The 15,205-nt window shown below is 44.8% G+C and overlaps 6 protein-coding genes across 11 annotated transcripts; 4 read left to right on the top strand and 2 right to left on the bottom strand.

Annotated features, from left to right (window-relative positions):
• The first annotated feature begins 245 nt into the window (after window positions 1–245).
• LOC133143013 (ubiquinol-cytochrome c reductase complex assembly factor 4) lies at window positions 246–1,036 on the top strand. Its single transcript, XM_061264724.1, has 2 exons — window positions 246–430; window positions 637–1,036. The coding sequence occupies exons 1-2, from the start codon at window positions 348–350 to the stop codon at window positions 947–949; spliced, it is 396 nt and encodes a 131-aa protein (XP_061120708.1). The 5' UTR covers window positions 246–347; the 3' UTR covers window positions 950–1,036.
• Window positions 1,037–1,126: 90 nt separating this feature from the next.
• On the bottom strand, window positions 1,127–2,638 carry h3f3d (H3 histone, family 3D). Its single transcript, XM_061264723.1, has 4 exons — window positions 2,530–2,638; window positions 1,840–1,988; window positions 1,574–1,727; window positions 1,127–1,499 (listed from the first exon to the last, which is right to left on the bottom strand). The coding sequence occupies exons 2-4, from the start codon at window positions 1,965–1,967 to the stop codon at window positions 1,371–1,373; spliced, it is 411 nt and encodes a 136-aa protein (XP_061120707.1). The 5' UTR covers window positions 1,968–1,988; window positions 2,530–2,638; the 3' UTR covers window positions 1,127–1,370.
• A 129-nt stretch (window positions 2,639–2,767) lies between these two features.
• On the top strand, window positions 2,768–4,211 carry lg18h8orf33 (linkage group 18 C8orf33 homolog). Of its 5 annotated transcripts, XM_061304469.1 has the most exons (6): window positions 2,849–2,926; window positions 2,992–3,043; window positions 3,149–3,400; window positions 3,487–3,577; window positions 3,710–3,856; window positions 3,942–4,211. In XM_061304469.1, exons 3-6 carry the CDS (start codon window positions 3,191–3,193, stop codon window positions 4,064–4,066), a joined length of 573 nt encoding a protein of 190 aa, XP_061160453.1. In that variant the 5' UTR covers window positions 2,849–2,926; window positions 2,992–3,043; window positions 3,149–3,190; the 3' UTR covers window positions 4,067–4,211. The 5 variants fall into 5 exon arrangements, with proteins under 5 accessions (XP_061160449.1, XP_061160450.1, XP_061160453.1 ...); XM_061304465.1 differs by lacking the exon at window positions 2,992–3,043 and having other exon boundaries at window positions 2,768–2,926; XM_061304466.1 differs by lacking the exon at window positions 2,992–3,043 and having other exon boundaries at window positions 2,782–2,926; window positions 3,152–3,400.
• Window positions 4,212–4,396: 185 nt separating this feature from the next.
• On the top strand, window positions 4,397–8,397 carry anks3 (ankyrin repeat and sterile alpha motif domain containing 3). Its single transcript, XM_061304459.1, has 15 exons — window positions 4,397–4,854; window positions 4,961–5,159; window positions 5,243–5,364; window positions 5,449–5,530; window positions 5,609–5,726; window positions 5,799–5,957; window positions 6,023–6,148; window positions 6,214–6,323; window positions 6,385–6,534; window positions 6,617–6,741; window positions 6,814–6,955; window positions 7,070–7,295; window positions 7,520–7,591; window positions 7,663–7,754; window positions 7,836–8,397. Exons 1-14 carry the CDS (start codon window positions 4,688–4,690, stop codon window positions 7,743–7,745), a joined length of 1,881 nt encoding a protein of 626 aa, XP_061160443.1. The 5' UTR covers window positions 4,397–4,687; the 3' UTR covers window positions 7,746–7,754; window positions 7,836–8,397.
• Window positions 8,398–8,564: 167 nt separating this feature from the next.
• wdr24 (WD repeat domain 24) lies at window positions 8,565–13,418 on the bottom strand. 2 transcript variants are annotated; one of them, XM_061304458.1, is made up of 12 exons: window positions 13,347–13,418; window positions 13,126–13,259; window positions 12,940–13,008; window positions 11,345–11,829; window positions 11,103–11,280; window positions 10,358–11,030; window positions 10,184–10,290; window positions 9,988–10,109; window positions 9,822–9,926; window positions 9,389–9,729; window positions 9,016–9,200; window positions 8,565–8,950 (listed from the first exon to the last, which is right to left on the bottom strand). In XM_061304458.1, exons 4-12 carry the CDS (start codon window positions 11,823–11,825, stop codon window positions 8,782–8,784), a joined length of 2,361 nt encoding a protein of 786 aa, XP_061160442.1. In that variant the 5' UTR covers window positions 11,826–11,829; window positions 12,940–13,008; window positions 13,126–13,259; window positions 13,347–13,418; the 3' UTR covers window positions 8,565–8,781. The 2 variants fall into 2 exon arrangements, with proteins under 2 accessions (XP_061160442.1, XP_061160441.1); XM_061304457.1 differs by having other exon boundaries at window positions 13,126–13,389.
• zgc:112496 (uncharacterized protein LOC541336 homolog) lies at window positions 13,399–14,639 on the top strand. The gene is made up of 6 exons (XM_061304464.1): window positions 13,399–13,474; window positions 13,550–13,700; window positions 13,787–13,892; window positions 13,954–14,113; window positions 14,173–14,325; window positions 14,413–14,639. The coding sequence occupies exons 2-6, from the start codon at window positions 13,576–13,578 to the stop codon at window positions 14,586–14,588; spliced, it is 720 nt and encodes a 239-aa protein (XP_061160448.1). The 5' UTR covers window positions 13,399–13,474; window positions 13,550–13,575; the 3' UTR covers window positions 14,589–14,639.
• The last annotated feature ends 566 nt before the right edge of the window (window positions 14,640–15,205 follow it).

Here is a 15,205-nt window from a genome sequence, read left to right as displayed (position 1 = left end):
ACAACGCTGTGTGTGAATCCCAAACTCTAACTGAGCTTGTGTATTAAACCACAGGGTGTTTCAAAATACTAATTGTGAAATAAAATACTTAAATAATACAAAATAAATATAAAAACGAGCAATTATGACCCATGAAGACGTATTGGACCAAACAACTACATTTGCAACAAATCAACAAATATTACGGTCTCTTGCTGGGGGGGGGGGGGAACTATTCTGAGGAAATGCATTGTGTTGCGTCGGAATGTATTCTCGGGAGTACAACCGCGTTACGTGACCTGAGTTGTAAGGATACATAATTTACCTGTGTGTCCTATAATGACAATTTGCACAAAACGTAGGCTACAATGTTTCACGTTTTCACTGGTCTGACAAGCAAAACGTTCAGTCGTGGGACGTTGACGTTAATTCGTCACACCAATGCGTGCAGGTTAGTGATGAAATCTTTTAGACCACTGGATGTTATCATGTAACCTCCCACTGCAGTTCTGTTATTCTGCGTTCAGATAGTCAGTTTAATGAATTACATTGCTCATGGCTGCAAGGGAGATTGTAACAGCAGTTATATTGTATTAAAGGCCCTTTGGTTAGGGGGGCGTCAGTGTGAACATGTTTTAATGAGTTTTTCGTCAACAGAGTGCGGCCACTTTCGGTGAGCCATCATCGGCTAGCCAAGTCAGAACAACCTGAAGACGTCCAGGAGGTGAATAATGAGCCTATCCGCTTCTCCACCAGCAAGGCAAGTCACAAGACTTGGAAAGTGGAGCGCTCCATGGGGAGCCAGTACCAACGCCCTTGGTGGAAAGTGCTCCCTATCAGTGTGATCGGAATAGGCTTCTTGTTGTGGTGCGTCATGAGAGAAGAGTCGGACATTGACACACAGTTGGAGAAGGAACTATACCAGCATTTACCCGGATTGCTTGCTGATCAAGAAAATGAGAAAAAATAAATGACATCTGGGATGTGTGTGTATAATACAATGTTTTATTTAAATTGCATTGATTAAAAAGGCATGTTTAGCCTTATTACCAAACGAGCACCGCCGAACCTTCTTTCATTTTTGTGGTCACATTGAAGGCAACTTTCAGTCTATTCACAGCTAAAGAACAAACCCAAAAGACCCCAATTGAGGTAGTGGAAAGTTTATTTACAGGAAGAAATCCCATGACATGCACACATAGGATGACCAAAATGTCACAAGCTAATTGCCCTGAGAAAGGCTGAGAGAAATGAGTTTAGAGATGAACACAAATGGCGATTATTGTGAATGTAAAAAGATACAAATGTGACACAAAGCTGCACATTCCGATAATTCATAATTTACAAAAACAGTCAAACTACCCCCCCCCCCCCCAATTATATACAAAAGATTAAGCACGTTCTCCCCTAATTCGCCTTGCCAGTTGGATGTCCTTGGGCATGATAGTCACCCTCTTGGCATGGATGGCACACAGGTTGGTGTCCTCAAATAGACCAACCAAGTAAGCCTCGCTGGCCTCCTGAAATTAGAAACAAAACTGTCACAGCAGAATTAACCACCCCTACACCTTGGAAGAAAATTTAACCAACTGACCTGCAGGGCTCCAATTGCTGCGCTCTGGAATCGCAGGTCCGTCTTGAAATCTTGCGCAATTTCCCTGACCAGACGCTGGAAGGGAAGCTTCCTGATAAGCAGCTCGGTGGACTTCTGGTACCGACGGATCTCACGCAGGGCAACGGTGCCGGGCCTAGGAATTAAGGACAAAAATTAAATCAACATATCTATTTTTGTCAAACTTATTTTAATTACAAAAGAGATGTCTTTTGGTTTTATTTGATGAAAAGTAGGGTGCTTAGTACCTGTATCTGTGAGGCTTTTTGACTCCACCGGTGGATGGCGCGCTTTTCCTGGCGGCCTTAGTGGCCAGCTGCTTCCTGGGAGCCTTTCCTCCGGTGGATTTACGAGCGGTCTGCTTGGTACGAGCCATTTGTCACTAGTTTGACTATATCTAAAAATAAAAACAAGAGTGAAATCTAGCAATTATGGACGGAAAAATGGCGCCATTTAGACATCATTTACCTAAAATAATCACGAACACACGTTTCACAAAACCCAACAACACTCCCTAACACAAAGGCAATTAAAAGTAAATGTCGGTCAGGTATAAAGGTTAATCATAAATGCTGTCACGCACGTAGGCTTTGACAACGTTTCGCTTTCAAGTGAGCAAAATGGCGCCATGTAGCGTAACTGAGGTTACCTTTTATTTAAAAAAACCCCACACAATATAAAGACACTGCCTGGTCATATGTAATTTCAAGTCGCAAAAAACCTTAATCTTAAAGTAAAATATTATCAGTGTAGGATACTTTAAATTGCATTTTTGCAGCATTAGCTTCTTTGCTAGTTGCTATGGCGCGCACCGTATTGTTGACAATAAGCAAACGACTGATTTGTTCGAGAACCAACTTGTAATAAGTCACTAAATCGAGGCTTACATTAAATCGCATTAAAATGATTAACGCAATATTAAAAATGCATGAACTTACGTTTGCCTTCCTTCCGTGGAGCTGTGCGGTGTCTTCACCGTAGACGAGGTCAGTGTTGTCGATAGAAAGGCAGCGCTCGAACAAAATATATAGCGTCATAGTGACCGCCTTTGAACCTCAGTGATTGGCTCAAAGCCAAGAGTAGTCGAAATATGATTGGCTGAAAGAAAGACGAGCCCACCCTCTTTCAAATGTTTCCATTCCTTTCATTTGGTTTTATTATATTTTCTTAAAACGACACTATTCACGCATAAAGTTCACAATTATTATAAATTCCCTGTAACTCATCAAAACAATCCCCCATTTTGTTCATCCATGTCCCAGCCATGATCCAGGAGGAACACTTTTACGCTCCAGAAATGTTCCTTTACGGATGTTGTTGGGCGTAACACCCGTGGTAAGTTTCATATGGCGTGAATCAAAAATGTGAATGTTTTGAAATAACACTTTTGTGTATCTTAGTCAAGATCAACACATTTGTGAATAGTCCTTATTGGCGAGCAAATGATGCTAGGTAAATACATTTTCCTGAAGCCACTGTCTGTGATAGTTTTTAGTCATGTAATCTGTAGTGCATGTTATTGTGTACTGGATCATATGTGAGGATTTTTTTTTTTAGAAGAGTGGACCAAATCGCAACCTTGACATATGTGTAGACATCATGGCAGCGGCGACTGAAGGAGTTGATCGCTGCATCCAAGATGACAGTTCTTCCACTGTATCGGAGGTCAGCTCGCCACATGAACAGTCTTCCCAATCTAAAGCCAAGAAAAAGAAGAAATCTGGAAAGAAAAAAACAACTGGTCTCTCTGATGCACCCCAAGAGACAAGTGCAAATGAAGGGAATCAAGCAAGCGAGAATACAGAGCTGGTTAGTATTTCACAAAAGTTGCCACATACCTCTAATTCAACACCAAGTACTTTATTGTGCCAACTCGATGTGACTGTGTCTTTCAGAGCTCAGAAGAGCAGTTTAAAAGGCAATTGGACTGGTGTATTGAACAGCTGGAGCTGGGAATGAAGTCACAGAAGGCCACTTCCAAGCAGAGTTAGTATTGGATACAATGGGGAAGATGATGACTAACCATTTTGATCAATTTCATAAATTAGCGATTATTTAGCACATCAAATCAACAATTGAATATGCTTTTGTGGTGGTAACACTTTGTTTTCCCTGCAGAAGAGGACGCGTCTCATGCACTCAAAACACTGCGCAGCTCCAAAGCTCCTCTGGTCAAGAAGAGGCAGGTGATGAGGGCCATGGCAGGAGACTACAGAAAAAAAATGGAAGAAGAGAAACACAAGCAGTTCAAACTCATGCAGAATGGTGGGCTATATATAATTAGATCTTTGTGTGACAATACATAACAACAGTTTCATTATTTCCCACCCTCTTATTGCTTTCTCTCCAGAACGGACATCTGCTCAGGTCAAAGTAAAGTCAGAGTCACCCAAAAAATCATTTTTCTATCGAAGAGCTGAAACCAAAGAGACGTGCGCTGCGTCAAAAGAGGAATTTCGCTTCAACTTTTTGTGATTTTGTAGGAATGTTGAATATTAATAGTTTAAATGTTGTGAACTGCTTAAAAAAAAGTGAGTGGAGCTAATAACTGAAAAACAAAAACACACTTGTATGTATTAACGTTTTTAATAAACACCATCATTGTTGTTAATGCATCTTACATGCTGGTATGACAAATGTGTTTCCCCCAAGAGCGCTACCAGTTTAAATGACTAGAAATTTATAGAAATAGAAGTATAAGCTAGCCTAGTGATTATTGTCAATATAGCAACATTTTAGATATTCACAGTACAGATATTTTAAAAAAAATTCAAGTAACAAATGTGTTATTGCGTTACTTCCGGTAAACACGAAGAAGTACCGGAAAAGGCGGGGCTTCGATAATAACACAAACACAACTTTAAACTGAGAAGCATGCTAACCGCGAGAAAAAAAATAAAATAACATATTTTGTCATTACTTTTGGTTACATGACATACGTTTGTGTAAAGTTGGACCACTTAAGTGCTAATTCGTTACTGGGTAGGTGGCAAACTGTCTGCTTTAAAAGGAAATTTAACTAACTTAAGCTAGCCCTAGTAGCTAATAACCCGCAGTGAAACTTTGGCTTAATTTTTGAAACACTGACAAAGAACAATGTCGGAGCTAAGCGACGAGGCGAGCGAGTCCGAGCAGCTGGGAGTGAGTCTGTCCCTGTGGCTGGGGGAGTCCCTGGTGATCGCCGAGGACCTGAACGTCCCTCTGGACCTGCACACCGCCTGCTCCATCGGACAGTACGACGTGGTGGCAGAATGCATCAAAAGGTGCGAACGACCACCTCGGCTGCTTTCTTATTTTATAACCTAGAGCATCTTAAACTCCCATTTCAACATAAGTATGGCATGGGAATTGATAAGTGTGTTTCTTCAGGCGAGAAGTGGACCTGAACGGAAAGAACGTGGGAGGATGGACGCCCCTGATGTACGCTTCGTACATTGGCCACGACAACATCGCCAACCTCCTGCTGGAGGCCGGCGTGAGCGTCAATGCCACCACTGCCAAAGGACAGACGCCCCTGATGCTTGCCGCCAGCTGCGGGAATGAAAGCATCGCCTATTTTCTACTCCAAGTACAAAAATGACATCCAATAGAGTGTTTTCACTTCCTTACAGTCACGCCTAAGTCAAAATGTTTTCAATTTGGCTCCAAAAGCAAGGTGCTGAGTTGGAGGTGAAAGACTGTCGGGGTTGGACAGCTTTGTTCCATTGTACCAGCGCAGGTCACCAGCAGATGGTTAAGTTTCTGCTCGATAATAACGCCAATGCTAACGTAAGGTAAAAAAAAATAATAATTGGGGATACCTTCCATCATTGGCATAAAGCTGGCTATGACATAGTTTTTGGTTTTGGCCCCTGCAGGGAGCCTGGCTCTGGATTTACCCCCCTGATGGAGGCTGCCGCTTCCGGACACGAAATCATCGTTCAGTACCTGCTCGATCATGTGAGGACCTTGTGTGATTTGAAAATGACGTATAGCAACATTGCAATGGCAATTTGAGTTTGAATAATGCGTTGACAGAAGGTGAAAGCAGATGAGCGCAATGCCAAAGGAGAGACGGCCCGAGCCCTCGCCATGTTGTACGGCTACACAAAAATAGCCAGCCTCATCGACTCGCGCTCTCCGAAGAACAAATGTGGTAATTTTTTTTGTTGTTCTGGGAGGTGATAACGGCATTTTCATATATCTCAATGAGGGACTTTAATCTCAGAACACTTTGGAGACCTCAGCTCCTCGGAGGATTCGGACAGCGCCCCGCCGAGGCCGCGAGCCAGCCGCAGCCGAGCCAAAGGCGTCAGCATCCACGACGGGCCCCAGGCCATCGCCAAGTTCCGAGTCGGAGGCGCCGGCCGTACTGGCAGACCGAGCGGTAAATGCTGCGCTGTAGACATTTAGGCTTTGTGTGCATGTTGCCATTTTGTTTTCTAACGACAGAGCCTCGCGTGGCCGGCCAAGGCGACGCGACGTGCGGGAATCTTAGCGACCGGAGCGACGGCATGCGCTACCGCGACGTGACTTCGCCCATCAACGACCTGGACGGGCAGAGCAACAGCAGCAGGGGTAAATGGCTTGTCGCTATTTCCACGCTATTTGAGTCGCTGAGTTCTAAAAAAAAAAACGTGCAGACGAGAGCCCATTTTTTGACAACGACATGCCAACCATGAGGAGCAGCAGTAGCAGCAGCGAATGTTTGCCTCACGTGATCGGCTGGGATGGCTCCGTGGAGAGCAACGAGGTACGCCAAGCCCCGCCAACAAAGCCACGCGTAACCGACTCACTAACGCTCTCCCCGGCAGGACTCTGACCCGGGCAAAAAGAGCAGCTCGAGGCGAGTAACAAAAGCTCATTACTCCAAAGGGAAAACCCGCCACGGTGGCAACGATGCCGCTCACGGCGGAGCTTCAGGCACATGCTCGCATGTTGCGGCATCCTACAGTGGGCCAAAGGCATGTCTGCGTTCTTTTCACTTGAGAGCTGTTACACATTGTAAACATCTGACCTTTTTCTTTTTTTTTTTTTAACCCGTAGGATCTGGCAGAATTCTTGGAACAACTCGGCTTTTCCAAGTACCTACCTTTACTTGAGGAGCAAGACATCGATCTACGCATTTTTCTCACCCTGACGGAGAATGACCTGAAGGAAATTGGCATCACGTAAGGCCTCTGCTTATTTTGAAAGGACACTGGGGCTTAAAACTCTTTTTAAATACTTTTGGGACTTTCCAGGTTATTTGGGCCGAAGCGCAAAATGACCTCAGCTATAGCGAGATGGCACAGCAGCGCCCGACCTCCTAGCGACGCACTGGAGCAGTCTTACGCTGACCAGCTGGAGGCCGAGATGCAGGAGATGGCCATCCAGCTGCACAAAGTAATGCTAAAAAAAAACAGCTTCCCCAACCAGGCACATAACTGACCATTGGAAAAAAAAAAAACACCAAGCATAAATGACAAACGTCCGCCTCACCTTGTGGTCCACATTAAGCGCTGCGAGGAAGTGGAGGTCCTGCAGAGTCAGGTGGCCCAAGAAAAGGAGCTGCGCGCCGTGATGGAGGGATGCCTGATGGAGGACAAGATGGCCTGGAGGAGGGTGCACGGCGAGCTGGTGGAGAACCACCGGCTGACCCAGGACATGAGCGCCACCTTGACCAAGGTCCGAGCGTGTCGCTCGGAACTGCTCGCCTTGTTGAACGGTGCTAAAGGTGACGCAGGTGAGCGGTTGCTTCGCTGAATAATACATTTTTATATCGCCGTGGGTTATTATCTTTTTTTGTTTAAAATTTATCTAGTGGCCATTAATTTAGTTTTTTCCCGCTAGAATTGGTGAATTAAAGTCTATATAATTTTACTCATTTATCTCATTAAATATTTGATTTATTGTAAACACTAAAAATACAAATTTTACAGTACATGTCTTACTGATTTTATTTCGTAGTTGCCGGGTTTCCGCCAGACTCTGGCGCATCCGAGCTGGTGAAGAATGTCAACATGTACGAAGAGGAACTAGGTAAGACCATCACAACCATCTGAAGTCACATCGGACTCCCCTGGTGCCATTTCTTTTTTTCCTCTCAACAGCCGACACCTTGCAAACCGTGCTTCAGAGTCTGCGGCGACTGAGCGCTCCTGAAAAAGTATCTGACAGTTGGGAAAGGCCGTAATCTTTCCAGGTAAATAAAAAGCACCATCCTCATGTTGAAATGTAGTACCTGTTGTGTTACAGAGTTCCATCTGTCTGATGTTTGTCACAGTGGCTTTGTGCAGCAACGACGGAGGGTAAGATGACCACCCTAAACGATGTCAAGGGAAACCAGGCCAGACGCGGATGGGCCGGAGCTCGCCAGACGTGGTCGATGCCCGAGGGGCTCCATGACAAGCAGGCAAGAGGCGAAGGGTGGGGGGACCCGTGACCCTCACATGCTTGTGCTCGTGCGTGGTTCTCAACCGTGGAGGACATGCGGCAATGCTGTCGAGCGACACCAAGCGAGGGATATTGCCCTCAGCTCCACACAGCTTTACTCTTTAATCCACCCAACAAGGAGTAAGTGCAAGGTTGTTTTTTTTTTTTTTTTTTTTTGTTTTTTTTAACTAAACTTGGATAATTCAGCTCTTTTTTCCATTTAATAATGACCTGATTATATATGTGAAAAATAAACCAAAATGAGTAAATTAATCAATTTGATTAAATAAACACCTCAACAAAAACTACAGCGATATTAGTAAAATAACAATTTTAAAAGTCAATTTTGTGGTTTTGTAAATGTCCTGCTGAATGTTTTCTTTGATAAAAATCAAATTGTTTCATCATTGTGATTGCAGTGTTAAAAATTTATTTCAAATTATCGCCTCCTCCTTTTACTGAGATTAGGTATTAAAAAAACACGATTTCCAAGTGCACTTAAATGCTCCTGGAAAGTATTTAAAGTGTTTCACCTTCACCACACAAGAAAACTCCAAAAGTAAAGAATTTGAATCAAAAGTTGACAAATTCTAGTTTTCCATTCAGACAAACATTGACTTTGCTCTTTTTACAAAAGGATTTGCAAAACACAATGTCAAATGTACAGCTGTCACAGAAAAATATTTTTCAATATCATCTGTTTAAATACACATTGAACATGATTCCGCTTCAGTCTTTCGACCCTCAAGTAACAGAAGGAAGGAAAGATGGATGATTGATCACACTCTGGCCTGAGCTTAGGTGTACTCACACAGATGTCCGCATCCGGCGGGACAGTGCGGACTGCTTCTGAGCCAGTTGATGATGTGCTCCAGATGGCCGCCGTGACTGCAGCCCTGACACCACACAAAGAGTCCCTTGACCACGTGGTGGCACACGGCACACACGCTGGCACACTGGTGGCACCTACACAACACCCAAAAATGGGTTATTGACCGCAGAGAATGTCAGAATATACCATCGCTCGGTACCTGTCGCAAATCCAGCCCCTGTTGTTCATGGGCCGTTTGCAGTTGCTGCAGTTGATGTGCAGTGTGGTGGAAGTCTGATTCAGGCAGGTGATGGCGCTGCACGTACTCAACTTGATCACCTCGTTGGACACGTTCCACAACTCGAAGCGCTGCAGCAGGTCGATGTAGGACGTGTACCAGTGCTCCTGAAAGACAAAAGTGTGTAAACTGAGGTTCTGGTTATGTTGTGAGGATTCCAAGATGAGGGGCTTTGAGGTGGAAGTAATCAACAGAGTAATCCGAAAAAATAAGATCATAAATCAAAAATGGAAAAAAGACACGGACTCGGGATAGATCCCTGAGGGATACCTCCAGATTTACAGTCTGAGATTACCTGTGTCAGATCATCAATCTCTTTACGGATGCGCTCTCCTAAGACAATGAGCACGGACACCGCCATCTGCACGTCGCCCTTCTCGGCGTAGTAGCTGAGCATCTCGCGCACGATGGGGCAGAAGAAGCTGGCGGGCAAGTCGGGCGTAAAGAGCGGCTGCGAGATGGAGATGAGCGAGAAGGACTCGATGGGCGTCAGGCACGTGACTTCGGCCTCGTTGCCGCTGACGTGCGGCGAGTCGGCCTTGTCCTGCTGAAGGTGCTCGGGGGCCGAGGGATTGTCCAGGATGTCGTGGCGCAGTTGGAAGGCTTCCTGAGGCAGCGTGCACTCTTGTTCCTCAGCTAGCATTGAGTAGACACAACTATCTAAGAATGACTTAGCTCATGCGTCCATTTTCCAGATAAAGAGCTAAAAATGTCACAATTTGACCGACCTGTCGGGTTATCCTGCTCCATTGAATAAAGATCGTCGTCATCCAGTTCGGCATCGCCAAACATGTAGTCGGCTTGGCCCTCGCTGCCCTCCGTCTCCTCGTTTTCTGAAGGGAAACAATTTGGTCACCTGTTTTATTTTTCATCCCTGTTATTCCAATGTCTCACCTTCATTATTATTGCTGATGTTTTCAGGTTCCAAGTGGATATTATCTTGTCTGGCGTCGCCTTTGCTGCGCTCCAGCCTGCTTTCGTTGCCCATTCCGGTTCCGATCTCCTTCATGCTGAAGCTGAAGGCATCAGAGTACAGTTTGTGGCGTCAATTAGTCCCGCTCAGCAACAGTGCAGGGAGTTGTGTCGCTACCTGTTCATTAACGGTAAGGTGCCAAGTTTACTGAGGTGGGGACCAGGAGTGGTGATGTTTGCTGGGTCAGAGAACATGATCCTCAGCATGGTCCATGTTGTGGAAACCTGTAAAAAGGCCTGGTGAGTGACGTAACCAGCTGAAATATTTTTCCGACCTTCTCGTGTGCCGTACCTGAGGTCTTTTGAGCTCGCGGGCCACCTTGGCGTTGTGATCGCACAGCTCGGCGAACGGCTTGCCGCCGAGGAGGTAGAGTTGTGCCGTCTTGACGAACCAGTCCATACGATTGCTGTCCAAGTCCGTCTCAAAGACGCTGAGAGCGCTGGACACGTGCGCAAACTGTTCCGTCGGGTCGGGCTTCTTGAAGATGAAGATGGGGTAGCGCCGGTCGCCGCCGGGGTAAGGTTTCCTGTTCGCGTCGCCGCTGATCAGACTCTCCTTGGCGGCAAAGGCCAGGTCGCCGAACAAGCCGAAACACAGACCCTCGGGGTTGGCCTTGTCCACGGGCCGCGTGGCGTCCTTGAACATGTGCTGGTAAAGCGTGCTGTCCTTAGAGCCCGAGAGTAGGAAGTGAGGGTCGTGCTGGTGGCGCCACACGATGCCTGTGGTCACGTCCTTGTGCTCCTCAAAGGTGGCGAAGGGGATGAACGGTCGCCGGACGTCCCACACGTAAATATTGTGATCCACCATCATGGAGCAGGTAGCCAGGTGGAACTTGCGCTCCGGGCGCCACTTGACCCGAGCCACCGAAGCGATGGTTTGGACGCAGTAGATCTCTTTGGCCCGGTTTGTGGTCATGTCCCACACCTTTACCATTTTATCCCTGCCGCCCGTGGCCAACCAGCCCCTGGAAGAGAACCCAAGCAACATTTGATATCTTTTTCTCCTGGAGCTCTTCCCGTCCATTTTTAACAAGCACCTGTCGTCAGGATGCCAGTCGCAGCAGAACACCGGGCCAGTGTGGGCGGTGAACATTCGCTCGTAGCGGTCCGGCCGTCGGATGTCCCACAGCTGGACGTTCCCGTTCTCGAAAGAAGCGGCAAAAGTAAAATAGTCCTTCATGCTGAACTGGACGTCTCGCACGCTCTCTGACTGACCTGTCATCCAAATGGGTAATTGTGCAAATCACGTTGTGTATGAAAGGTGCTGGCCGCTCGTTACCTGAGAAAGTGCTGACAGACTCCTTCTTGCGCAGGTCAAAGCACTTCATGAAGCCGTCCTGCGAGCCACTCAGCAGCATGTACACCTCGGTGGGGTGGAAGCACACCTTGTTGACCGTACGCTTGTGCTCTGTGAACAGTTGGTCCTGCTTGTTGCGAGACGGTTTGCCCAGGTTCCACGTCACCACGGCGCCGTTGGTGGCGGCGGTGGCTAGCAGGTTCTCCTCCATCTGGTGCCACATGACGTCGGCGCAGCTGAGGTTGAGCGACGGCTTGCGGCCCACGCGCAGATTCAGCTTCTCCACGAACTGCTCCTCTTCCAGCACGTAGATCTTGAAGATGTTGCGCCCGGCTACCACCACCTGCGTGGCGTCACGGCACACGCTGATGGCGTTGGCGGGGGCGTCCAAGTGGCAGAACATGGTTCGGCCGCTGATGGCGCTGCTGCCCAGGGCTGTGGTGATCCGGGACATCTTCTCCATCTTCCTACAGAAATCACAGGCTTTTACTTATTACATCGTTTAAGGTGTTCACAAAGGCCATGCAATATAAATATAAATATTAATAAAAACACGTCGTTCTTCTCAGCGCTCACTTTCTTAAGAGTCACGCTGTGGGGCAAAAATACACAAACACATAACACAATTGATGGTGGGCGGCTATTTTCAATTATGATGTCACCCCTTTTAATAATTAAATGTAATAAAATATAACTAACCATTAACAGTATATATATATATAATATTTTATTACATTAATTCGAGATTATAATGTATCTAATATAAATATATATTAGTAAACATTTTTGCAGTTTGCATATTCGCCAATAGTTGCTGAAAACGAATCTTGTGTTTGAAGCGCAAAACCATTAAAAGTGTGTATTTGGCGCCACATGGTGGAATCGCCAATATTTATTTATATGCAAATAGGAAAAATGGCAATATAATAACAAATATAGTAAAAAATATGTATATATTAAATATAATATAGTAAAAATATAAAACGAATAATAAATATTATAAACGTTACTATTCCTATGTATAGTATATGTATTCATTGACTATAGTAATGATTATAATAATAATAATCATTATTTATCATATTACATATTTTTACTGTACTATATTTTAATATATATATAAATAAAATATACGACCAGATAAATAATGTAAAAAATATATAAACGTAAACTGCCATTTTTCCTTTGTGCATATAAATAAATATAGGCGATTCCACTAGGTGGCACCAAATACACACTTTTTGCGCTTTTGGGCTTAAAACAAGATTCGTTTTCAACAAATACATATATTATATACATTATAATATATATATATTAATAATATATATGTTTTTATATTATTTCTCTGGTTGTTGATGAAAGATCATTCTTATGAAAATAAAAAAACAAAACGTAGTTTGCGGGTTATAATGAGAAATGGAGCAAACTGAGACCAAACTGAAATTGTATTCTTGTGAGATATCTGAGACTGCTTTTTACAGCCATATCGTCGGCCCCATGAAGACCTCGTAGTGAAAAAATATGTGCGTCAATATCTCTCCTGAAAACACAATAAATAAAAAGTATGAGCTACTGACCTACTCAACTTTAGCAACACCTCAGAATCCACTTCATGCTCTCCCAGGAGATACAACTTGCTGGAGGCACTGTTGCACCAAATGAAACAAAACAAAGTTCTGAATAGCACAAACGTGTTACTTAGATGCAGTACACATTTCTTTTAGCAATGTCCAGATTGATTAATTCCGTGATCTCAGACCTACCTTCATCATGTTTGGAGGTTGAGGTCCCGTGTCTGGAAATAGCTCAACTCTCCGCATTTTCATGAAGATTGCTGCAGCGAGGTGCTAATGCAAGCTGGCTCGACCAAGCAACGTCACGCACCACTAACGCGAACCTACGTGCATTGCAGATGATATACGATTTGTGATTTTTTAAAATTATTTGAGGTGCATGAAAGCAAACAACGACAAAATGCACTAACCATAGCAGATGTGATCACTGATCACCGATGTTTGCTTGCATTGCCGGAAATAATAGTAGAACAATACTCTCGCGAGAGTTCACTGAGAGTCAGGCGGAAACGTCACAATCATTTTCAACTAGGTTTGCGTGAGTTTTTGTGACCATTTATGGTTTCTATTTCGCAAAGGAACGTAATTAACCATGCTCTTTATATCCTTGCAGGCGATTTTGTGAGCTGCTGTGCGGCCATGAGTGGACTTTTTGAGTGCGAGCATCCTGCAACATGGAGGAGAGTTGAAGGTAAATATTGGGACGTGGTGGAGGCCAAGAGCAAGAATAAGAAACCTGGGAAACTTCTCCAGCTTGATAAGTGGTAAGAAATGAGCCCTGCAGAATCTAGTGTGCAATGCAATTTAAAATTTAAATCTATATATTAACAGGAGCTTTAAATGACCCAAGGTTTGTGCGCAGGTACCAAGAGGAGCTGCCCGTTATCATCTCTAGTCGGTGCGAGAAACATGTCACATTGGCAGAAGTGGTCAAGTTGATGGAGTGGAAGCTCACTGTAAGTCGCTCCTCGACACACGCAGAAGATCGCAGTGCCTCACCCGCGTTCTCGTCGCCAGAGGGGGAAGTTCAGGCCCCGTCTGCAGCAGCTGGTGTCGTCCAACAGCGAGGACGCCGTGGATAAATGTTCCCGAAAGGCCTTCAGCCTCCTGCCCGACGTAGCGGCGGCCATCGCCGAGCTCAGCTCGCTGAAAGGAGTCGGCCCGGCCACTGCCTCAGGTCAGCGAGGTTCCTCTGACTTTCAATAGGTTTTCACCAGTTTTTTTTTTTTTTTGCAGCCGTGTTGGCTGCAGCAGCGCCCGATCAAGCGGCGTTCATGTCGGACGAGGCCATGGAAAGCGTGCCAGGGCTCAAACCCATCCAGTACACAGCCAAACACTACTCACTCTACCAAAACAAGATGGTGGCGATGACCAACAGACTTAACAAAGGTTCAATATTTGACTTCCAACTTTTTACATGCGCCTCAGCCTTTCATGTTCTGACGCCAGTTTCTGCTTATTTTGAATTTTTTTCAGTGGACCCCCGACCCGATTGGACGCCCCAAAGGCTGGAGCGCTGTTTGTGGGCGCTCAGCGTTGCTAAGCAACAGCAGCTCCCGTTTCTTGACGATCTTGATGTAAAGGGCGGCGGGGTGGTGGAAGAGCACATGGATGCTGATCACAGAGCAAGCAAAAAACTTAAAACGAGATGAAAGAAACGTGAATCGCTTTGGTACTTGAGCAATAAAGACTTTTTCAGAGAATTACCATCAAACGTTTTCACCCCCTAAGCAATCTTAACTTGAAACGAGCCGAGACCTTTTTAAGACTTTTGTGTCTGGATCCAAAAGAGAGAAAATTGAATAAGATCTGACAGTAGCACAACAAATTACAACCTCAGCTGATGAAATTTGACAGCAACAAAAACGTCTCGACATGTTCAAAGAGAATTCCCTCGTTAGATTTTCAGAGATGTCAAACGCCGGAACAAAAAATAAATGAATTTGTCCATTTAAAAAAATAGAAAATGTGACCAAGTTTGTCCTGACATAGACAAACGAGGTACAAAAACCTTTTGGATTTTCGCCACAGTATTGTTCTTTAATTATATTGTTTCAAAATAAAAGCAAAATACAATGACCAGTACAAAATAAAACAAAATATATTCATATATATACAATATAAAATGGTTCCGTTTCAGAACATTTAAAAAGTACATAGAATAGAGAATGAAATCATTCATGAGGACTTAGATACAAATTTCCCACATGTGAATTTAGTCGTGCTTTCCCGTGACGAAGAGAAAAATAGCTTCTTATTTTTTTTTCTT

This window comes from Syngnathus typhle, linkage group LG18, assembly GCF_033458585.1.
Source record: "Syngnathus typhle isolate RoL2023-S1 ecotype Sweden linkage group LG18, RoL_Styp_1.0, whole genome shotgun sequence".
Classification (NCBI taxonomy): domain Eukaryota; kingdom Metazoa; phylum Chordata; class Actinopteri; order Syngnathiformes; family Syngnathidae; genus Syngnathus; species Syngnathus typhle.
Note: the sequence above shows the minus strand (reverse complement) of the source record. Positions and strands in the feature narration are given on the sequence as shown.